Source organism: Convolutriloba macropyga, chromosome 7 (assembly GCF_964194025.1).
Source record: "Convolutriloba macropyga chromosome 7, txConMacr16.3, whole genome shotgun sequence".
Classification (NCBI taxonomy): Eukaryota; Metazoa; Xenacoelomorpha; order Acoela; family Convolutidae; genus Convolutriloba; species Convolutriloba macropyga.
In genome coordinates this window covers 73,334,930-73,360,168 of record NC_134474.1, presented here as the reverse complement: position 1 = coordinate 73,360,168, position 25,239 = coordinate 73,334,930, and the positions used below count along the sequence as shown (strand labels likewise).

The following is a 25,239-nucleotide window of genomic DNA, read 5'->3' as shown; positions in this document are numbered from 1 at the left end:
AATATAGACCCTTGTGGTACCCCGTATTTAACTTCTGTCATTTGCGACTTCCTTTGTCCAGACTGTACAAATTGTTTCCTGTTTTTCAAATAAGATTCCAAAACAGTATATACAGGACCCCTTAATCCATACATTTTACACTTTTGAAGCAGAATTTTTCTGTCAATAGTGTCGAAAGCTTTACGTAAATCTAAAAATGTGCAATAAGTTTGCTCCGTATAAGAATGTTTTGATGATCGTATCAACTCAACCAAGCTGCTAACTGCGTTAACAGTTCCTCTTTTTTCCCTAAAACCGAATTGTTTGCTGTTTAAAATTTCAAAGTCTTCAAAATAGTTGGAAATACAATTTAGAATAATTTTGTCCGGAAAAATGCCTTCCTGAAAACATGTGTTAATCAGTTTGGATAGGTAGCGCGCGATTGAAACTGCTACAGATTTTATAAAGATATAGTTAAGATCCATACAGTTTTCGCTGTATTTTGACTTAGAAACCTGGATAACTCTAAGCACTTCTTTTTTGCTCGTTGGTAACAAAAACATAGATTGAATTTGTTGATTTTTTAATGAACACTCACTTTGTCTAAACTTGTTGTTCAATTTTTCACCAATTGTTGCAAAGAAGTGATTGAAATCGTTTACTTCCTTTTGGTTGAGATTTTTTACTTTTTCTCGCTCATTTCCGCTAAGATTTCTTATTAATTGAAACAACTTTCTGTTTGATTTTGCTGCATGCTTTTCTATTATTTTATGATAAAATTGTTTCATTTTTACTTTCACCATATGTTTAACTTTTTTAGGTTGTTCTTGGTACTTTTCTTTTGCCTCTGTTGTTTTTGATTTCATACTTTCTCTGAACATCCTATTCTTTTTTGCAGTTTCTCTTTTCAATTGGTTATCAACCCAGCTGTGATGGTTTTTAATTTTTACAACCTGCTTGGGAAGATATCTGTCCAAAAATGATTTCAGTAAAATTTGGAGCTCTTCAAATATGTTATCAATTGTCTTGTATTTCTCACAGTTTTCAAGTTTTGATATTTCATGACACAAAACAAAATTTATTTTTTCAATTAGGGAGATATCTTCAAGTTTTTGCCAGTTTCTTGAAGTGATGTATTCAAGTTTGTTTTCCATCTGTGTTCCTGTCTCAAAAAACCAAGAAATACAGAATAATGATCAGATATACATGTTTTTTTAACTTTTAACTCTGCTGTAAAATTGCAAAAAAAAGATGTCTAAGTTTGCTTTTGAGCATGTGGTTTCTCGCGTAATTAAATTTTCATCAATTATTTTCATACAACATCCTTTCATAATTTCGTTCAACGTCTCTCGTTTCTGATTGTTCTTTAAAAAATTGATATTAAAGTCACCACAGACGATATTATAAGATTGTGGTTCTATTAACAAACTGTCAATATAACTTTCAATTTTTGAAAGGGTTTCCGTGTTAACTGAATTTGGAGGCATATACATGCAAGTTACATAGATGGCAGTCTCGCCGGTTCCGGTAACTCTCATAGTGAGTGCCTGAAGGCCGTTTAAATTATACGAGTTAACAACTTTTGCTTGTAGAGATGTTTTAATAAAAATTGCAACACCTCCTCCTCTTTTTTCTGTTGATATTAAAGAGAGGTCTATAACCCTCTAGAAACATTGATTTTGTGTGATGATATTCCTTGAGCCAAGTTTCCGTCAGACAGATTGCCGACGGTTTCTCGCTTAGACTTTCTAGTAACACTTGTAGATCATCAAAGTTTTTGGTTAGTGAACGAATGTTTTGAAGCGTGATTTGGAAACAGTTTGACATGTTTGTCGATAAGACTTGAAGTTTTAACTTAATTAATGAACTAACTAGCTACGCAGGCCGCCAGACACAGTTTAATGTAAAAAGTGTTAATGATTTTAAAAATTAAATGAAGAAAAAAAACGCAAAACAAAAGCAAGATAAAAAAACAAAAACTTTCCACAGATTAGTAGTATCAAATGGAATCAGTGCCCGCGTTCATGTTTTTCTGGTTTTTTGTTAGCATTTCAATTTTTTGGTCTTGTTCAACAATAGTTTTACGAAGCTTAGATACTTCCTTTTGTAACTCTTGTATTTGTGATGTTTGTGTGTTGTTTTTACTCACGATACCATTGGCCACATCCTCTGCGTTGGTTGATTCCATAGTCCAGTCAATAATAATAAAGAAAAATAGAAGTTCAATTTAATTGTTTTGATCAATAAAGGACAAGAAAAGATTCAGTTTCGATAAGCTAATGCGTAAAACGGCCTGCGTAGTTTCGTTTTATAGACGTAGAAACATCAAGGTCAATTCAATGTGCTTGTTCTTGTTTTCTGGTTTTTGTCTCATTCCCCAAGCAATGACAAGTCTAAGTTGAACACGCTTGTATTATCAGTTAATTTTATATTTAGCATCTTTAGGTAGTTCTTTTTGAGCATCTCTATTAAGGGTTCTTTAACACCAAATACGTTTTATACGCTTATTCCCAAAATTTCCAAAATGTAAAATGACATTACAAGTTGAACAATATTGTTTGTTGTTCAACATTTATAAGTTGCTACTCGTTGTCAAAAGCACATTTCTTGGTTGAAAACATCTTGGACAAATTGTTTCATCTATTTCTGTGCTTTTGAAGTTTTGTTGCAGCATTTTGGAAACAAAACAAAAACGGCGCCGAAAAGGAGCAATTAGTCTCGAAAAAAGTGTTTGCCGGTAATATTTAAAAATTTTGGCTACTCGACAATTCATAAAGACTGTAACAAGTTTTTGCCCCTCTGAACAGTTATGTAAATCACATTTTCAACGTTAAGGCCCTATCCTCAAATTTAACAACCTGTCAAGACAATTTGATAAAAAATATTTCAATCAGAATTCTTTTTAACGTCCTATGTTGACATATGTCGGCTTGAATACCAAAAAAAAAATGTTTCCGCTGATGATCAAAGATGCTATAAATTTTGATACTTTTTGACCTGAAGTTAGCGTAAGATTCATATTTTCAATCTCAAGGACAGTTGAAGAAGTTTTCAGAACCAAGCAAAGGCTTGTAGCTATTGTTTTAGTTTTGTCAGTCCTTTATAAGTTTTTTGTCAGTTTTTAGATTTTTTGTTAGATTTTAAAATTGAATTTTTCAATCCAACAATGATACAGAATAGTTACCCCTAATCCGATATAGCTATATTGCACTTTCGCAACAAAGAAATGATTTGTTTCTCATTAAACAACTGCCGAGAAAACTATTACGCTATTGTTTATTGGACAAAATTATGTTTAGCAATAACTTGCTGGATCATTATGACGGTGTAATACGAATTTTTTGGGTCCCTAATGGTCGTTGACCGCGTGAAGTGTTGTCTTCACCTCAGCAACAAATGATCTTGAAATATTTTGAAAACCTAATCTCCAATTCAGCTGGAAAAATTTGCGTCTTTGTTATCAATTTGGAGCATATTATATGCAGACCTCATAGTAAAAAATAATTTTCAAAAGTCTTAGAAATTTTTAATAGACTGATAAAATGACCTACAGCTTAACAAGGTAGTTTCTGGGATATAGTTTTTTTAATTGACATTATACGGTCAACGAGAACAGATAGCATTTGTGCATAATCAGACAAATTGCGGTAATGGTTTTCCGAGCGAACCAAAACTGAGCAAATTTGGATAAGATCTGTACGATTTTGAAATCTCTGCTAGTGAGCAATCTGAAATGTCCAAGAAAACATCTTTCCTGATTTCGGATTCTATTTCGAATGAAACAGCATTGGACGCCGACGCACACAAATCACACGCTGGCAGCAGCAAAAAAAATTTTCAGCTTGAAAGTGAGTCCCAGCAGAGTAATACATATGAGAGTTTGTTAGAACAGGCATGCATATCAGAGAGGACGAAAATGGAGCGTAATTTTAAAATGGGAAACTCTTGTTGGTTCACAACAAAATTGCCAGAGAGAGAGAGAGAGAGAGAGAGAGAGAGAGAATTTTGTTTTATCGAGGAACGAATTCCGGGATTTCAGGGCGCTGAGATACGTTTAACCCTAACAAACATCCCTGTAGATTGTGACGGCTCTGGTCAACATTTCCATGTTCAGCATGCCCTCATTTGCAAAAACGTAGGCTTGATTACGCAAAGGCATAATGAAATTTGAGATTTGTTGGGAGACTTATCATGCCCTGCATGGAGTTACACTCAAAAAGAGCCAATAGATCGTAAACATTCGGAGAATCAGAAAGCGTTAAGAGCCGACCTTCTCATTAGAGGTGTCAGAAGCCCGCAAAATACTGCCTCGTTTGATATTCTTGTCAACGACACTGACAAAAAATACTCCAAGGCTTGGCAGGAGAAAAATATCGCTTTTACTCCGTCAACTTTCAGTGTTCACGGTATGATGGCCAGAGAGAGCAAAGTTTTCTCAGAAGACTGACGGACAGACTCGCTTCTAAATTGGACAAACCATACAGCATCATCATGAATTGGGCCAAACTGAGATCGAATGTTGCAATCTTAAGGGCCTCAAATCTGTGCATAAGAGGAACTAGATTTATATGGAAATCATTTCGCTATGAACATGGATATTTTATACCTCGAAAAAAATTTCGACGTTCCAGTTATTGGATAAAAGACGTCAAATATTTTTATATGTCATCCAATCAATCCAATCAGTAGGGACAACAAATTTTAACGCCAATTGTTAGGGCTCTGATGTTTTTGTCACCCAATGAGTGGTGCATCAAACGAAACTCAAATTGACGATGGTGTTTGCGCGAGCAACTTAAAATGTGCTCATTTTGAGAAGGGCATCAACCAAAAAACAACAGCATGTATCCAGAAGAAAGGCCTCTAGCTATACTAATGCCTCCAACCACAAATTTTCGTTTTTACCTCGCCTAAATGGGGAGAACAAAAGCCTATTGTAAAAGAAGCCTACTTCTCATTGTGAAAAGAAACGGACTGCGGATCCTAGATTAATTAAACTGCTAATCTATTGTGTTGATGCTAAAAACATGATAACCAAGTTAATTGTTAATTGGTTTTTACATAATTTTTCTAAACTTGTTTTTTTGATATCGCTCGCACAATTTGAAACAGTTTGCAAAGATAATGCGGCACCTCGTTTATACTGTATACATAACAGCCTTGCATCCGCTTAAACTTTTTTAATTATACTCAATATAGTTTGTTTTATTTAGAAAATTAATGAAGCAGAATGTTCCAATTTTTTTCGACAAGTTTTGATAAATTTCGATACTTTTTGCCTGTTTTTTCATACTTTGTGTCGGATTTCTTCATGAATTAGTTTTTTGTGACTTGGGATGTCTCGCAAAGTCATGTTTAATTTCTTAGATTAGCTTGCCACAGATTTTTGCTTCTTCACGCTGTTTCTTCTTGTGCTATGATAAAGTTAGAGCAAAGTATCAGTCAACAGAATGTTTATACGAAAGTTGATGATTGCATTATATACTAATGGCATAATAACCACTATATTTACCTCTTGGCTATCAGATGGTGAATTTTTTCTAATGAAAGAGCTGAGGGACACTTTGAAATAATTTTCAGATTTTTTTGAAACCAAAACGGTTAAAATTTACGCAAATTGCTATGTTCAATACACATAACCATAACTTTTTAGTGTCTGCAAAAAAGTTGAAAGAAGAAAATTGCTCCAGAGGAAAAAATTTCTAAAAAAAGGTTTTGTGAATTTATCCAAAAATTATACATAAAATAGTATGCTGAAGAGCCATTGAAAAGAAAGGATGATTTATAGTTGCGCTGTTAAAGTTTCTATGTGCTCCTCGTCATCCACGAAACTAAATTTTTGAAATTCTCAACTCCCATAACGTTTGGACCCCGCTCATCCACATTTTTTTTCAATGTCTATCCAAGGAGAAAGCGATAGAAGAGTTTAAAAAATTCTTATGTTCAGCAAACAAATGTAGGCTCTTTTCATTTAAAAAAGTTAGTGAGGCGGAATGTTGCAAAGTTTTTTGACAAGTTCTGATAACTTTGATTTTTGTTGCCTGTTTTTTACTTTGTGTCCGATTCCTTCGTGAATTTGTTTTGTTGCAACTTGGAATGTCCCGAAAAGTCATGTTTAGTTTCTTTGATCATTTTGCCAAAGGTTTTTGCTTCTTCACGCTGTTTCTCCTTGTGCTAAGATAAAGTTAGAGCAAAATATCAGTCAACAGAATGTTTATTCGAAAGTGGATGATTGTATTATAAACTAATGGCTTGATAACCACTAGTTTTACCTCTTGGTTATTAGACGGTGCATATGTTTGTATTGATTGAGCTGAGGGACGCTTGGAAGCAATTTTCAGATTCTTTCAATTGAATCGAAAACGGTTAAAATTGACGCAAACTGCTATGTTCAGTACATAAAACCCTAATTTTTTAATGTCTGCAAAAAAAGTTGAAACAAGAAAGTTGCTCCGGAGGTAAAGATTTTGAAATTTTGTGTTTGTGAATTTCCAAAAATTATACACAAAATAGTTTGATGAGCAACCATTGAAAAAGTAGGATACTTTATAGATGCGCTGTGAAAGTTTCTATGTGTTTTTAAGTCATGGGACCTGGCCTTAATGAGATTCTACAACAACTCGACAAAAAATTCAGAAGGGGCAAAGTTAAAAAAAAATTTAATTTTTAAAAAAAAACCAAGAAGAAACGATATCGCACTCGTTAAGACTAAAAGCAATTCAATGCAAATATGTAACAGGTGAATTTGCCATTTCCTATTCACTCAACGCTAAGAACACCTAGAAATTGGGGAGATATTCAGAAATCAATTTTTAGATAAAAATGCCAAAAAGTATTAGCTGGTAAAGCGCTTTTAATTATGGAATCTTCAGGTCGCTGGCAAGATGATGGAATCTAGTTTTGCAGATGCTAGTTATATGATAACAGAATTAAGATAAAATTGACAAGATCAAAAATCTCAAAGATATTTTCAAAACATTTTTTTTTTCAAAAATCATTAAAAACAAGAGCTTTCAAATGCACAACAAAATTGGATCGATATACAACTTTTTAGGAAGACAAATGGAATCTTTATTAGAGGGAAACATTCATAAGGCTACGAGAACTATATACGGACAACAAATATTCACAAAAAATTTTATGAAACTACAGTATCAAAAACATTAAAGCCATGAAGAATCAAAAACCATATAACCAAAACAGATAACCAATAGAAAATATTTGTTTTATTCAGCATACAGTTGATTAGATATTTCAAAAAGGAGAATAAATAACGTGATGACAAAATCAAAAAGACAAAATGTTAGTTTCAAAAAACCTTTTTGCTTCTGAAATTATTTAATTTTGAAGGTCATAACAAAAAAACCTACGCCAAAGCTACAAGTTGACAGAAGTAAGTTAAAAATATGCATCCATTCTTTATCATTAAAAGTTAAACCTTTACCATTTTGGTTGACATATTCAATAAATTTCATTCAACTTGTCGAAAATTTGTCGAAAATTAGGGAAATATGAATCAAAACAACAGGGATTGGCCAATTGATCACAAAACTTTAAACGTCGATAGCTCCTTGAAAAAACGAACTTCAAAAAATACTTTTACATCTATATTTTACACTAGACGGGCTTTTGATACGAGCATCTACCGGTACATAACAAAGATTGCTTCCAAAGATGGCTGATTGCGCTATCGGGCGCCGATTTTCGTTAAAAGCAAAAAGCACTTAAATTTTGTGAAACTGGTTTTCACATTCCACAAAGCAATTCAGAGTCTTAAAATGAAAAATAGGATAAAAAAAACGTGAAACGTAGCTACTTTCGGCTGCTAGGGCATTTCACAAAATTTCAATTTTTTTAAAAAAAAACTTTTTTTTCCCCTCTATTTGTCGATTTTCGATCGAAAAATAGAGCGGCAAAAATTCGATCGGCCAAAAACTGACTAAACAAAAAAATCCGCTGGGTTTATAGTTCCTCCCCCCCCCCCCAATAGAGTGAGTCGGAACAAAATTAATCAGAAAGTTTCTACGAATAAGTAACATCTATAAAAATCTAAAATTGATTTCACTTGAAACGCACAGTAAAATAACCTAAAGAGAGAACTTCAAGAGAAAAAAATGGGAAAAATACTAACAAAATAAGAGAAACAGGCCAATAATAATCCTAAAATAACAGCTAGAAGAGATCTTAAGAGCATTTAATTTTTGAGTTGAGCAAATTCGCAAACCTTTTTGAAATTTCTGCCCAATTTTGATTTTTTAGAATTTTTTAGAAATTTTGTTGAATTTACTGTTTTCTGAAATTTTTTTTACCAACTTACAATATCCCATGCATCACTCGTAGAAGTATTTTTCTACAATTGGCGAAAAACAATTTGCTATTGGTAATAAGTCTGCTCTTTTTGGTATTAAACTACAGCTTTAGTTATATAGAAAGCTTTGCTGTGCATTGTATTAAACAATTTTGATGCACTGTCAAAAATAGCATAAAAGAATACTATGATAATAATAATATTTGTAGAGAGTGACTAATACAAGAAAAAAGGTATTTATCAATGATCGCCTCAAATTAAAATAAATAGATAAGTTTGATTGAATCAAGCATTTGAGTACTACAAGAACAAAATTTCAAGCATAGAAGAATTTGCGTGGTTGCTTTACAGTTTTATTTTTGATAATCTATAACGCGTCAAATTATGAACAAAGTTTCAAGGCCTGTAAGACCATTATATTACCCATAGTGGCTGATATGATTGAATGAATGAAGTCTATAAAACAAAAACTACTATCTGTTTTAATAGAAACCACTTTTATAAACTTGTCTACTCGGACTTTTATCAGTAGACGCGTAAGTCAAACTTCAATTTTACAGCTTACGATGTCGCAAGACTTGCTACTATGCTAAATTATTTGATTATTACGTTTCAATTGGCTACAAATTCACTTGCTTCAAAAATATCTGGAAATTCTTGTTGATATAACACATTTTTCCCCAAAATAGTTCTGAAACCGAAAAAAAAATATCGCAAAAATATGGCTGATGATCAAGATCAAGATCAAAAAGTCAGCAATGACCAATCCTCCGATTCGGCAGATAAAACCAAAAATAAGACCAATCATCCAGACATGACGTCAGAGTTGAGCAATTACAGTGATGGTGCTCAAATGGGAGGCACTTACAACTACATGGACATGACACAAGGATCCACTAACTACAACACCCTTCCCAATATGATGAAGGAAGGAAAGGGAGACTACGTCTATGCAGATCAAAAGAGGCCAAGTTAGGAAATCTTCTCGAAAAAATTTGAATTTTACCTATTATGTGACAGTCTGAATCCGAGTCTAAATCAGACACTAAATCAGAATCGGAATCTGAGTCTGAATCAGTGTCTGAACAGCGTCTGATCAGATTCTAACAGTGTATGAATCAAATACTGAATTAGAGTCTATCGGAGTATGAATCAGAGTTATGTACCGAAAGTATTCAACAGGATTGCATATCCCAGCTAAAGAAAACCTGAACAGATTGTGCATCAGTCTCAGTATTGACTATTTTTATTCTGATCAGAACTGAATTAATCTGAAAGTTAGGTTCGGGTTTGTGAAAAGAACCGGCTGGTATAGTTATTACCACATCAAAATACAGTCTAGAAATAGTTGGCTCCCGTCAAAATTAATTGTGATAATTGCTGTTGGGGACACAGTGCTAGCTTGCTACACATGAACCCGTAAAACTATTTAAAATCAAAGATATAGCCGTGTTGACATCCAAAAATACAAAGTTTGGATTTCGAGGACTCCAGTTGCTTTACGCCTCTTTTGCACAATATATTTAGATCCGCGAAAAATTTCTCAAACTCCTGCTATTAACATAGAGCCATGGGCAAGTTTTTTGTCAATACCAACAGGCACCATTTTTTAATCCATTCAAATACGACTCAATATGTTTTGCTATGTAATTAATTTTTGTTCTAAAAATTTCTTTGAGCACATTTTTGATTTAAATAATATAAACAACAAGGAGGCTCGGTAATGTGCGTAAGGTGAAAGTAACGTCATATAACACTGAAACTGAACAAAATAATTTTTACTTCACGCGAAAAAAATATGGAACCAATCCATATAAAGGCTCGGTAATAATTAGATAAAAAAGAACCAAAAAACAGCAAAGTTAACAAATTGGCTTATATTTTTAAAAAGCATTTTATTCAAACTAATGAAAAGCATTAAAAAAGCAAATTAAATTATTCAACTTGTTTGTGATCACATACTCATCTATATAAGGGCATTAAGACCTGTCATTTTTCAAACTTTTATGTGGTTACAAAAAAAAACAACAAAGAGACAAACAAAAATTCAAATAAAAGTAGCGAGAAAAAGCTATCGAAGCAATAAGGCCATATTTCCCCCCTCAATATATGTTCAATTGAGACTTTTTCGAAAACTTTTTCTGAAGTGGTATGCGACCTCTCATTAATGAGAATAGGTAACAAGTAGACAAAAAAAAAGAAAAAAAAGGGAAACATTAAATGACGGATTTGTTTTTTTCGAAAACAATTTTAAAATCATGAAAGTCATTAGCTACAATATGAAAAAAATATATAGGTTGTTTATTCGTCTAAAAGATGAGCTGGAGACCTATGATTATTCAGAAAATCTACGTCTAAAAAAGGAACGTCAATTTTAAACAAAAATAAGAACTAGCGTACTTTTTGCGAACCCGTGTCAAAGTGAGTGAATTCATGAATTATTTAAAAACTTGAAATTTTGTACACTTGCATCTTCTTCGGACAACAATAATGTCACCTGTACAATATGCCAACAATATGTGACCTGTAATTAACGGGATTAGGTAACAAATAAAAAAAATAACAAAAATGCCAACTTCAATTTTTCTTTATTTTTGAAAACAATTGTTTTTATAGTCATGAAAGCCGTCAGCTATCTGCTCAAATCAAAATTTACGCTCAATAATTTCACTAAAAAAAACCAATGCAATCTGCATTTATCTAGGAACTTTCATTTGACTAAAAAGAAAAATTAAAACGAACAAAATTAAAGAAAAATCTAAAAAATTCAATTATTCTCTTCCAGAAAGGTGCGTTAAAGCCGTTAAAACCTTAACCTAAGCATATAAAAACATTTATGTGTTCAATTTTGACTTATTTTTAATGTTAAAAGTGTAATAAATCTTAACTGTCAAATATGTGATAACTTGACAAAACAAAAAAACGTCAAAACTGGGCCTATTTCTTAAAATCAAAAAAGTGATATCTAGTGGTATCAAAACCGAGAAAACCATGATTTAAAGAGTAAAGCGGAAAAAAGGATTAATTTTTTATTCAGTAGATCGAAGAGGAAGAAAAAACATTCTTTGCTGACACAAAGCAACAAGTTGATCAAATTAGGAGAAAATTAGAGGCAAAGTTCAAAAAGTCATTGTTTTTTTAAAAATCAAACATTTTGAAAAGTCAACACGACCATAATATTTCGAGTAAAGATACTAGATTTATTAGATTGGAACTGTCTGGAAAGCCAATTGAACCTATTGCTGTTTGTCCATTACGAACACTCAATTGTTTCAAATGTTACATATCTAGATAATAAATTGTTAGCTAAAGGATCGAAAACAAATGCTGCGTTTTTGATAATCATAGAGTAAAATTAGCAAAAAAACGGTGAACTTTTTTTTCCAGACTGCCCTTAATGAAAGTGGAAGTAGAATTAGCTCCCTTTGTAATATACAAATTTTGTGTTAGTAGTGTTTTAGTGCGTACTTGTTACGAGTTAGAATCTTATTCCCTGAAATTTTCCGGCACATTTTGATGAAATAGATTTAAATTTGAAATATCGAGCCAAAATTTTAGCCAAAAATTAAATCAAGATAGTCAACAATACTTTTTGTTCCGACCCCACTTGTGGGGGAAGGAACTATATACTCAAATGGGTTTTTTTTTTTGTTCAGTGAATTTTGGCCGATCGATATATTCGTCGTAGAGAAATGTGAGTGGTATCATTAAAAAGCTGGTCCAGCGTAGAATTCAAAAGTAAAAAGATTTTTTTGAATTTCGTTTTTTTCGAGGAGTTATCGAGGATTGAAGTTTTGTGTGAACAATGGGATCTTTAGCATGATTGTTCACTTTTAGTACAATTTTCTTCAAACTAAGATCTTTTTTACGAAAACATTAATTCAAATTTCTATAAAAAGAATAAATTTTGAGTTCGTAAAAGTTGAATGCAAGGCGATAGAAACACTAGTTCTGGTCTCATAGGGAAGTTCACTATCAAAAAAAAATCGAACTCTAATTGAGAGCCCTTTTTTTAATAAAACTTTTCTCTTTTTTGCTTTTTTAAGTCACCTAGAGACAAGTCACATTTTATATCGACGTTCTATTAATGACAAAACTCCTTTATAGTCGAATGAAGCGCAATGAACAAAAAACGTCGTTTTCAAGGAATTGCTCATGTTTTTTTTGGCTTCGATTCTGAGTTTTCGTAATTTTGAATGAAATTTTGAATTTCTTTTTGAAGTTTTACTATTTTTTTTGGAGTCCTATGGTAGGGATTCATTGACTAACAGTGCAATATTTTCCATAATGAGCATTAAGTGAACATGTCTATTTCATTGAGGGGGCGGCTAATGGCTGTTAAGACTTAAAAAATAATTTTTCGAATTTTTTTTTGAATATTAAAGAATCATAATCTTATTATAGTGAATTGTAAGTCAGTTCAGGGGTGAGAGCACCCTCTTCCTTCCTACTGCAACCAAAATTAAACTGGTTAGCGGTTTTATCTCCTATCTATTGGTTATATGACTTCAATGACAAAAAATTTCAATTTTTTAAAATTTTTTTTGGATTTTTACGTATTATTGGTTACTTTTGAAATCTTATCACATTATCCAAATATTGACAGTTCCCATTAGCTTAAAAACGATGTTCTGTGGATGACCAATAAAAATTTTAAACAAAAATTTATTGTTTAAATGGCTTCGACACGTTCTTCTTGCACTTTTCTACTGATTTTTTGGTTTTCTCCTGTTTTTTTTTGTTGTTTTAATAGTCATTATACTTACTGTGATCTCATAATGAATACCTATGCATGACAAACATAAATGTACTGCCACCGGGGCATCTTTGAGCGTTTTTATTGACTTCCGTTGAAAGCTATTGAATTTAATGTCTGTTAAAATAAAAATCATTTTTCGAAAATTTTATTTGAACAATAACAATTCCTAAATTTTTCTTGAACTGTTAGTGAGTTTCAGTATTGACTGGACCCACTTGCTTTTTACTGCGACTAAAAATATTCTGTTTAGCTGTTTTATCTTCTAGCTATTGGTTATATGACTTCAATGACAAAGATTTCAATTTTTTTAAATTTTTTTTTTGGATTTTTTGAATTATTGGTCACTTTTGAACTCTTTATCACATTATCCAAAGATTATTGTAATCCAATTGGCTTAGAGAGGACGTTCAGTGGATCACAGAGAAAGTTTTCAGAGAATAGCTAATGGTTTAATTGTCTTCGACACTTTCTTCTCGCATTTTTCTACTGAATTTTAGTTTTTGCTGTTTTTGTTATTGTTTTCTGTCATAAGACTTATTGTGATGTCTTTTTAACTATCTATGCATGACAGACATCATTTTCCTCCCTATGGGTTATATCTGAGCATCGTCATTGAGCTCCGATGAAAGATTGAGTTTACTGGCTGTTAAGGGTTTAAAAATAATTTTTCGAAACTTTTTTGAAATTCAACCATTCCTAATTTTTTTTCGTGAATACTCTTGGTCATTGTTGGTTCTAACAGAATCCATTTCCGTTCTACTATAGCCAAAATTAATCTGGTTAGTTTTTCTGTCTGGTTTATTTTGTTTTTCGATCCTTTTGAAATCTTATCACATCATCTTACTGCTGAGAGTCCCTATTGGTTTAGGGAAGAAGTTCAACGGATCATAAATAAAGTTTTCAGGGAAGAGCTTATGATTTGAGTTGCTTCGACATTTTCTTCAGGCACTTTTCTACTGAATTTGTGGTTTTTGCCTCTCTCTGTTGTTGTTTTCATAGTCATTAACTTGTTGTAAGGTCTTATTGATGAAATACGATTGGCAAAAAAACTTATTGTCCCCTCGAGGCATCATTTATTGTATATACTGGCTTCCGTTGAAGGCTAATGAATTTAATGGCGTTGATAATACGTGTTTTCCCGCAATTTTCGTGCGTCTAATGTATTTGTTTATATTTGTTGATTTTTTGAAATTATATTGATAAAAAAGGTTTTCCCATTGCTCCTGAAAAATTAATTCAAAATTGAAGAGTGTTTAGTGAAAAGTTCATTTTTTTAATGCCTTCGACCCTTTTGTCGCTCAATTTTTTTTCCTGAATTCGCTGTTTTTGTTCTTTAGGTAGCCGTAAATTGCTCACAGATCTCATAGGCTTGTAATTGAGGACTGAATAAATGATGTTGCTCGAAACATTCAGTATATAGCGAATAGGTTCCTTTCGTCAAATTTAACTTCTATTCATCAATCAGATGTCCCATCGAATTTCATGTATTTCAAGAAATAACATATATATTGATATTATGTGCCACTGTTGTTTCGTTTTTCTGAACGTTTATTGAATGGCCATTTTTTGCGTTTCTTTTTCTCTTCCTTCAGAACAATCGCGTAATAACAGATCCCAATGGTTTTTAAATGTGGCCCAAGTAAACTTTATTAATTTTTCAGTATAAATCCTTCAACTGAAATAGCAGAAATAACAACTGAATTAAAAATACATATTCAGATGATAGGTATTGATTTTAATGGTAGCAAAGGTTTGTGTTTTCGCAAATCGTTTGTAATTTTTTGAGTTTCTCTTTAGTTTGTTTCTATGGCATAGTCTGACCACAGACGGGTGCTTTTGGTTTTGTAATGACTTTTTAGTAATTTATCAAGGATTTTTTTATTAAAAACCAATGTTTTTTAAGATTTTTGAATTTTCTTGGTGCAAAAAATGTTGATTAAATTTTAAGTTTCGCCTCACTGTTCGTTCTTTTTGTCGGCTTGTTACCTAGTCTCGTTAAGAAAACTTTTCATCTGCTGTATAGTTAGTAAAAGGTAAACTTGTGTAGTTAAGGTTTTATCTGACTGCATTTTGACGTTGTTACCAGGTGCTTTTAAATTTAGATATTCATTTTTTGCCGACAAAATTTTGTTGGTGCTATTTTTTTTCTAGTCTCTTCAATGTCAGGTCACGTTGGTGCTGTAATGAAGCATGGCATTAGTAATTCAATTAGTAGATAGAATGTGTAACGATTGTTTTAAACTCAAACATCTATTTTTGTTATCTCTTGATTTGGTTGACATTTTAGTCAAAAATGTAGATGAGCTCGGGTCGGAACATCATGTGCGAACGCACATTAACGAGCCGCCTTGTTTGTCTTAAAAATAAAATCAGCAGTACTATTGTTAACAATTTTTACATATTTTAAAGAAATTGACAAATTTTTAGGCAATGAATCCGGAAAATGTGAATAAAAGTAACGCAAATTGGTCTAATATTCACAAAAATTTAATTCAAGATAACTCGCTATAGAAAACAGAATTCAAAAAAGAATAATTTTAATTCTACATTCTACGCTGGACGGGATTGTTAATGATACCACTCACAGCTCTACAATGAATATATCGATAGGTCAAATTTGACTGAACAAAAAAACCCATATGAGTAAATAGTTCCTCCCCTCTCAAGAGGGGTCGGAACAAAAACATCCACACCGGACTGATGTTACTTCATTTAATTAGGTTTTTGTTAAATAATGTAACAAATAGCCATAACATATTGACTATGGATTTAATCTTGGAAAATTCTCAGAATCTTGCACAAAAAACTTTATGAACAACCAAGTGACTGTGATTCATTTTCCTGTGTTAGATCTTGAGTTCTAAGAAGTTGAAATTTCTAAAACTCGGATATTTAGGACGAAACTCTAATCCCATTCACAATTCCGCCAATCTTGTAGAAAAATTTACTGAAAGAAATTATTACAATATTACGAAAGGTATGCACTTGGTTCAATCTCTAAAATTTAAACTAGTTGATTATTCGTAGCCTGTTACTGCGTGTGACTGTTCTGAATACCTCATCTGTTCATTGTTACACTTTATTTTCAGAACCTTAAATATGAGCACCAATATTTGCTCAAAGCTCATCAAATTGGGTTTATCATTTGATTCATGATTCAGCATTACTGAATTTTTGCTAGTTTAAACTTAGAATCCGCTTTAGTTTTAAGAAGAATTCAAAATCTGAATAAATCATGTACTTCTTGTGAGAATAGCACGAAGATCAATTTGCCTTCCTAGGGATTTTTTACTTCTGTTTCATAATTGCACAAATTTAATTTGTGCAATATTTAATTTGGATATTTTCTTTATGCAATTATAGTACATATCGCTTCAATATCTTGACATCTTGCTCACTGCACTGCATAATAATTAACTATTTATGTTTCCCGCCACCTGGGTCAATTCTGCCGACGTAAGGTCGGACTCTACGGAAACTCTGATATCAGCTTATTTGAGTTCCGCTGGTTACTGTCAACATAACTAAGAGCGCTGTTTTTTTTCAGTCTGAAATAATTTTTCTTGACGCTTTTTGAATTTTAAAATGAAAAAACTAAAAGGCTTCATTCCTTGTCCGCAGCCAAGCTATAGGTCATCGATGTTTCCTTTCATACAGTTTTTGCTCATGAAAGATTTTATTTTGATGGATGATAAAAAATTTGTTTGTGGATATTTTGTGAGGGTCAAGACCATTGCCGAAACCATTAACATTTCCCGGTAAATTGAATCTTGATGCATCTTGATAAGACATGCATCGTCTTGACATCAGATGCAAAACATTAAACGTCTTGTCAAGATATTGAAATATCAGCATTGCATGATAAGTATTGATAAGATCTTAATAAGATCTTATCAAGATAAACCAAGAAATTTTTTTGACAGCTTCTGACAACATCTTGGCAAACCATGATAACACTTTTTATCGTTTCTGATCGCTGCTTGATGAAACCGTCCCCACAACAAAAAAAAACAAAAATCTGAGAATTCAAAATTCAATGTGAGGGTACAAATTGGTTTTATTATTGGATTCTGCATAATTGAATTCAAGCTATTATATACGTAGAAACCACTGTACTGTTAAGAAAAACTCAAGGTTGGTATGAGTCAAGTAATTCTTTAAAAAAATACTCGAAGTTCACATTTCCCTTCCTACAATTTAAGTTAATTCGGTTTCATAATTGCACAAACTTTATTTGACATATTCATTTTTTTCTTCATGCAATTTTATACTACATATGGCGTTAACATCTTGGTCAATGCACTGCATAATAATTGACCATTTTTAACCTACTCTTTTAAATTGCCTTTTCGCTATTATAGTCATTTCTCATTTCTCTCGGCGTAACTTCAGACGGTATGGACACTCTGATATGAGTTTATTTGAGTTCCGTTGTTTACTGTGAACATAAATATGAGAGCTGTTTTTCTCTCTGAAATAATTTGTCACGACGCTTATTCAATTTTTTAAAAAATGAGAAAAAGGCTTTATTCTATGTCCGCAGTTGAGCTACAGGTCATAGACATTTGTTGCATACTGTTTTTGTCCGTAAAATAGTTTTTAATTTGATGGAGGATATAAATTTGGTTTAAAGACGTTTAAGTTACTCTTTGAAAACTCTTTCTATGATCAAGTGAGCGTTTTTCTAAGCCAATGGGAGGAATCAATTTTAAGATAAAGTGATATCCTAAAATTCTTTGAATATCAGGATATCTTTTATTAGGTTCTTTTGAATATTTCAAAAGGAACCAAAAATACCAAAATATCCAAAAACTTTTTTTTTGAAATCTTGAGGCATTGAAGCCATATAGAGAATGGTTAGAGGAGAAAACCGCTACCCCGATTAATTTTGGTTGCATTAAGGAAAGGGTTTTTGTCATTACTGAAACTGATTTACAGTTCACGAAAATAAGTTTATGATTGTTTACTGTTAAAAAATTTGGAAAATTTATTTTCAAAGTCTTAAAGCTATTAGCTGCGCACTCAAAGCACTAAATAGGTTCACTTAATGCTCAGTACAAAACCTATTGCAATTTGGACAACGAGTTGCAATAGGACTCTAAAAATTTAGTAAAACCTCAAAAAGAAAATCAAAATTTCATTTAAAATTACGAAAAACTGAAAGTCGAATAAAAAAGACATGATCGGTTCCTTGAAAACAGTATATTTGTTAATTGGGCTTCATTAGACTGTAAATAAGTTTTTTCATTAACGGAACCTCGATATGAAAAGTGACTAGTCTCTAGGTGACTTAAGAAAACAAAAAAATTTGAAAAGTTTTCTAAAAAAAGAGCTCTCAAGTAGAATTCGAATTTTTTGATAGAAAACTTCCCTATGAGACCAGAACTAGTCTATTTATTGCTTTTCTTTTATTATAAACACAAAACTGATGTGTTTTGTGGCATGAAAAGTAATGTTGATATACAATTTTTCTAGAAAAAATATTAGTTTGAAGAAAAATTACACCAAAAGTGAACAAAATCATTCCAAATATCCAGTGTTCACACAAAACTTCAATCCTCGATAACCCCTCGAAGGAAACGAAATTCAAAACAAAATCTTTTTTTTAGTTTCGAGTTCTACTCTGGACGAGCTTTTTAATGATACCAGTCTTATTTCTCTACGATCAATATATCGACTGGCCAAAATTGTCTGAACAAAAAAAACCTATTCGAGTATATAGCTCCTCACCCCACAAGTGGGGTCGGAACAAAAAAGTATTTGTTATTGTGTTGTAACAGAGAGCGAATACAACTACTTGGATATGACAGAAGGGTCAACTAATTATAACACAGTCCCCAATGTTTTAAAAGACGGAAATTACCTGCACACTCCCAACGGACAATCAGGTGAGCGTTATTTCTCTAGAGATTTTTATCTATATTACTTCTATATTACTATTATTCTATCGATTCAGAGTTGTTCATCTTAGAAATAATGCAAAGCAAGCTATGTTATGAATGGGAAAAGATGCCGGATGTATAAACTTCAAGTTGAACGGCATCGACCCAGGTCGAGGTCTAGACGTATGAAAAGATCTATAATGTCTGGGGGGGGGGGGGGGGTAATAGGACACAGTTAAAGTCAGGATAAAATCTTTTCATGCCCGACGATCAACCGTAGCTGTAAATCAACAGGCTTCAAAAACAAGCTACATGGCTTCTTGTGTGACTAATGCAAAAGAACCTGTTGCTTATGACACTCTTTTCTTGAACAGGCTCAAATGACGGCACTAATACAACCCAGATTGAAGAGCCAGGTATGTATAATGATCTCAATTACGGAGACGAGCGTACCGTTGACAATGTACCGAATTCAGTTGACGTCACACATGCTGGTTCTGACTCAAAAACAACAAGAACTGTGAGTTCCACAACTCGTGATCCAAAAACAGAATCTAAAACTTCTATTGACACTGATGCTGGAACAGCAGCAGCTGAAACATACATGGATCCTGACCCTGAACCAAACCCATTAACTGGATCTCTTACTGGCCCTGATCCAAAACCAGAAGCCAAAATCACCTCGGATCCTGATCCTGGCACAGAAACACCTGCAACTTACATGGACCCTGATCCTGATCCAAACCCAGGAGCTGGGTCTCCTGCTGGTCGTGATACAAAAACGGGATCTAGAAGCTACCTTGCAGGACCGGCTGGAACTTACATGGAACCTGAGCCAGCAACGGAGGCCTGCCTTTACATTGATCCTGTTTTCGAAAGCGAAGCTGGTAAAAATGCAAAGATGTTTGATAAGAAGAACAACTTTAAAAAATCGGCCGCTATCAACTTAGCAGCAAAGCAGCGTGCTGACTCTGTTCAACAAATTACAGCTACCAATGAAGATGTCTATCAGGCAAGTTATGCTTTTTTGCTTTCAGACAAATTATTTTATTAGCAAATTGTGTGGCTAAAACAAGACATGTTCTATGTTCTTTTAGCTATTACAGGCAGTAACATTTTTAGCACAGGTGCGTGCAACGTGTTCAACTAATTTATGTCTTGGATTTTAACGGTTTAAAGCAAAATTTTTATCTCACCGGCTATTAGTGGCGTGATAGCCGAGAGGTAAGGTGTGTGATTTCAATCCCCTGCCTCCGTGAAGCTGTCTGCGTTTGGATGAGCTCTAACGTAACCATAGGTTCAGGTTGACCATAGCCTGACCAATGTTGGCTGCAATGATGGTACCTCGTGGAAGTTTTAGACGCAAAAAAGTGGCCATAGTCACCAAAAAAAGAGCAATGCTGCTCATAAAAAGAAAAGTCTGAAATGTGGGGAATAGTAAAAAAACAGCTGAAAACAGGCTACTGTAGGCCTAATGCTGTTCAGCTGCGAGTACGCAGGAACGACAATAAATTATTATTAATTTCAAACGCCATATGAAGGCGGCCAATCAACAGGACGACAAATAAAATGGCATACAAAGAATTTTATTTCAACTGGACGACAATTGCATGTATTCTCAATGTTTATCATAGCTAAAATAGATGTTTGTTAAAATTATTGGATACCAAAGAAAATGTCAACTTAATGGAAACGAAGTTAAAAGAGGTTCAAAAGAAACAAAAAAGAAGCCTCTGACCCCAAAAATATCGGGAAACTTAAAATTCGCAAAGCAAAGTTTTTATAGAGGAAATACTGAAAACTTACAATCTCCACAGAAAGGGAAATCGAGGAACTTTTTACCTCCCGAATTTCTGAGAGAATAAAAACTTTATGAAAATCAGCTAATTTTTAAACCCACTTGAAAATATTGTAGATTTCAGTTTTTGTGTTTTCAGTTTTTGATGAAACCAGGGACAGCCGTGGTGGTCCCTTTATGTTGATTCTTGGAGCAAGTTCATTGCATCGTGCAATCAGAACCCTGAAGAAACACCAACAGAAGAGACTTCATGGTTCAGTGATCACAGTACCTGGCCTCAGCTTCAACTTGAATGCACACAACTTTCGGAAAACCGCCCAATATTATCTCTACAAGTATCCCAACGAAAGTATAGTGGTTTGGCATGATGTTGTGAATAACTCCCTATCTCAACACAAGAGTAATGGATACACCCAACTGAGTGAGAACCAACTTGAATCAGTGCTATCGCGGTTTTCAAACAGAATCAAATCTATCATTTACTGTCAACGAAGAAAACTTCCTGACGTATTTCAAACACTAAAGAAAACGAAATTGCCAGTGGTCTCGATAATTCGAGACATATTGTCACGAAAGAAAGCCAAAGATTCCAAGTTTGTACGAAGATATTTTCGACTACATCAGCCAGCAAATACAGAACTGAAGACTTTCTTTATTGTGAAGAGACATAAGGGAAGTGCTAAATCGATTATCCAAAAGAAAAGACCCCCTCGACTATCAAAGGCTAGACGGAACAAACTAAAGGAACAAAACCGAAACCAATTGCAACTCGAAGATATGTACGAGCCTTTTTCTGACTCCGAACTATCTGACATATCTGAAGATGAACTATTCTTTGATTAATATTTTTGCTATCTGAATCCTTGTTTAAGTACGAGGGTTTGGTGTGCAAGTTTATTTCTTCTCAGTTTCAAGTTCTATCTTTATGATGCGTTCTCAACTTGAGTTCAATATCTGATATCTTTTTGCCCCGAAGCTTGTTTCCCCCTAGTCTTTTTGTACTGAGACCTCGTTTCCGTACAAGGGCTCTAGTACATAGCACCTCCACTTGTATCTTTTTGTTTTGAGACCTCGTTTTTGTACAAGGGCTCACGTACATAGCATTCCCCTTGTGTCTTTTTGTGCTGAGACCTAGTTTTTCTACCAGGGCTCAAGTACATAACATTCCCCTTGTGTCTTTTTGTGCTGAGACCTAGTTTTTGTACCAGGGCTCAAGTACAAGTACATTCCATTCCCAGTTCATTCCATTCTCAATTCCTTTCACATCATTCATAATGCATAAAACGCGCCCAAAATCTGCCTCAGAAACTCAAGGCAAATGCAAAACATGCAAAAGTGACATTCCTTCAAGTGAAGAAGTCTTCCGTTGTGTCGCGTGTGATTGCATTCTTCATCTGACTACAAGTTGCACGGGTTTTTCATAAACAGCAATAGCTGGTCTCAAGGAACTTGGAAAAAATGTTCTGCATGTGTGCAATAGGTGTGTAGAGAGGAATAGTCACGAAGAACTTCTGAACTTGTCGGAGAACAAAGAGAAACATCAGCGACAGGAATCAGCTTTAAGTTCAATCCAAGCAGAGATAAGCGAAATCAAAAAAGCTGTAGAGCAGCTTAAGGTTTCCGCCCAGGAAAAGCCGCAGCAGCCACCACCTAAACCCAAGGTTGCGGACCCACCACCAAAAAACATCGAATTGGATGGTATAAGGCTCCGAGGAATCCCAGAATCAGAAGACAAAACCCCCGTCAGAGATACGAGCATGATAAGCGAGCTGTAAACTTGATGTTGCAGCACCTTAACATAAACACAGAAATAACAGATATCAGAAGAATGGGAGTTTTTCAAGCAGGCAGAGCGAGAACAATTGTCTTCAAAGTTGCAACCAAATGGGACAAACAAATTATCCTCTCCTCTGTCGCAAAGCTGAAAACGTACAAAGAGAAGGTTTTTCTGAGCAGAGAGTTACCACCAAATGAGGCGAAATTAGAGTCCCAGTTCTTAAAGAAGCGTAAGGAATTAATCGACTCAGGAGTAGACAGGAAAAGTCTGAGAATGAAAGATGGCAAACTCCAACTGAAAAACGGTGATGACTGGCAAAACCTACAACTGCAAGCGGATTGCAGCTGACTAGATAGTAGCCCAAAGATAAGCGTAATTCGTCTCCTTCAATACATTGTTAGGAGCATCCTCGATTTCAGTCGCCGCCTGAGTTTTGCAAACCTTCTCTTGAAGCTTGATTACGACATCCTTTGCCTCACTGAAACTTGGCTCACTAACTGCATTGGGTCCTGTTGGGTCCTCAAAACATGGAGGCGCTCTAATCGCTATAAAACATTCAGTTCGTCACCAGAGACTGCAATTGCCACTGAACTTTCCAGACGTTGTCATGATAAAAGTTGAACTGGGCAGTTACAACTGTCTTCTATGTTGCATCTATAGTGCCCCTGGAGATAGTGTTTATACCCTCACATGTTCACAGCTGATAGAACTAGTGGCCCATATGAATTTCACAGCGCCTCGAATTGGGTACACTGCAATATTTGTAGTAGGAGACATCAATTTCTCGTCAACATCCTGGGGAACAATGTACTCCTCCGATCAGAAAGAAATGAGTGTTCTTGAATATCTATTTGAACACAATTTTACTCAACTCATATTGGGGAAAACAAGGCAATTAGACGTGTTTTTGACGAATAATCCTGACCCAGTTCTTAGTGTGTCAGTTGAGAATCAAGTCAAATCGGCTCACAGCTCAGACCACGATCCTTTTCTCATATCGCTCGAGTCCGGTTCTTCGGTTAGCTCAGCTGTCAAAACTCTGAATAAAAAGCGAGATTTTGCCGCGTTTTCACTAAAGCAAGGCGACTGGCAGGGTTTAGAGAAGTAACTAGCTACAAACCCTTTTGCGCCTTATTGCTTTAGCAATGTGAACCTAATGGTGGATCTTTGGTATGACTGGCTTTATCAAGCGTTTGAAAAGTTCGTGCCTAAGAAAACGAAACATAGAATTAGCCTGCCTCCTTGGGTATCCAGCCAAAGCTCCCACCTAATGAAAATCAAACAAAGGCTTCGCAGGTGCTCACAAGAGAACCCGAAAATGAGAGCCAAGCTGCGAGATATCTCAAATCAACTCGATAAAAGCTTGAATTGTGATCAATTACAGTTTGAAAAGTCAGTATTCGAGCACGGCGCTTTTTCGGAGATCCAAAAGTACCTTAAAAGCATCAAGAAGCCGCCTTCGATACCAAGTGTCTTACACCTGGACGACCTTTCCGCATCAACAGATCAAGAGAAAGCGGAACTGTTTAACACTTTCTTCCAAACAGTTTTTACCAAATCTGACTACAAAAGAAAACCTCTCACTTCCTTGCCCGCTCTTCAAAGCATTCACTTCGAAGAGTCAGAGATATGTGCAGTTCTGGAAAAACTGAAACCAGGCAAGGCCAAAGGGATGGATGGCTTAGGAAATCTCCCTTTGAAGGCATTGTCCAAAAGCCTTGCGAAGTCGCTAAAATTGCTTTTCAACACCATATCTAACAAGTCAACCTTTCCCGATCACTGGAAAAGAGGCGAAGTGGTTCCTATCTTCAAAGATGGTGACAAACAAAATGTCAAAAACTACCGTGGTGTTGTCTTGCTCGATTGTGTTTCAAAAGTGTTAGAGCGTCTTATTTTCGAGAAACTCTACCCCCGTGTTGAAAGTCTACTATCGGATGGTCAGCACGGATTTCGGAAAAGCAGATCAACAACAACCCAAATGATCTGTTATCTCAACGAAGTGTTTGAAAACATCAACCAACCGACATTGTTGTCGCTGTATTTGGACTTCGAAAAGGCTTTCGACAAAGTCTGTCATGAGAAGCTGTTGGAGAAGTTGTTGATTCTGGGCTTTGGAGGACCCCTATTAGCACTCTTGGAAAGCTATCTGAGCAACAGGTCGCAATGGGTCCGCATCGGGAACTCCTACTCCCGGTATCTTGAAACATCAAGTGGAGTTCCACAGGGCTCAGTACTTGGACCGTTCTTCTTCATTCTTTTCATCAACGATCTCCCCAGTCAACTAATGTCAAAATCGTTTGGATATGCAGACGATTTTAAGATCATATCACAAAATGCAGTTACTCTCCAAATAGATGGACATAGACTCTGGAAATGGTGCTCAGAAAACCAAATGAGTCTGAATCTAAAAAAATGCAACGTTGTTGCCTTCAAGGAGACTGCGTCAGTTGCACTGGGAGGGCATATTCTTAATACAGCGGCAGTGCAAAAAGACTTTGGAATACAGGTCTCCGAATCTCTTAGCTGGATGTGTCATGTAGAGAAGCGAACCACCAAAGCTCTCAAGTGTTTCTACATGATCAAAAGAAGCACGCTCAACACTACAGCTTGGCAAACCAAGAAAGCAATTTATCGTAGTTACATAGTACCTATTGTGTCATATGGAGCTATCCTATTCAACTAGGCTAGCAAAACCGATCTGCGAATCATTGAAAACGTGCAGAAGAGAGCGGTTAA

The 25,239-nt window shown here is 34.5% G+C and overlaps 2 protein-coding genes across 5 annotated transcripts in view; both read left to right on the top strand.

Annotated features, from left to right (window-relative positions):
• Window positions 1–25,239, top strand: part of LOC142343317 (uncharacterized) — a 199,289-nt gene that overhangs the window by 81,877 nt on the left and 92,173 nt on the right. The window lies entirely within an intron of this gene.
• LOC142342525 (uncharacterized) overlaps window positions 8,775–25,239 on the top strand; it is a 50,892-nt gene continuing 34,427 nt past the window's right edge. For both annotated transcript variants that reach the window (XM_075393872.1, XM_075393873.1), the window contains exons 1-3: window positions 8,775–9,258; window positions 18,827–18,934; window positions 19,303–19,940. In XM_075393872.1, coding sequence (XP_075249987.1) covers window positions 9,009–9,258; window positions 18,827–18,934; window positions 19,303–19,940 — 996 coding nt within the window. In that variant the 5' untranslated portion in view covers window positions 8,775–9,008. The remainder of the gene's footprint in view (window positions 9,259–18,826; window positions 18,935–19,302; window positions 19,941–25,239) is intronic.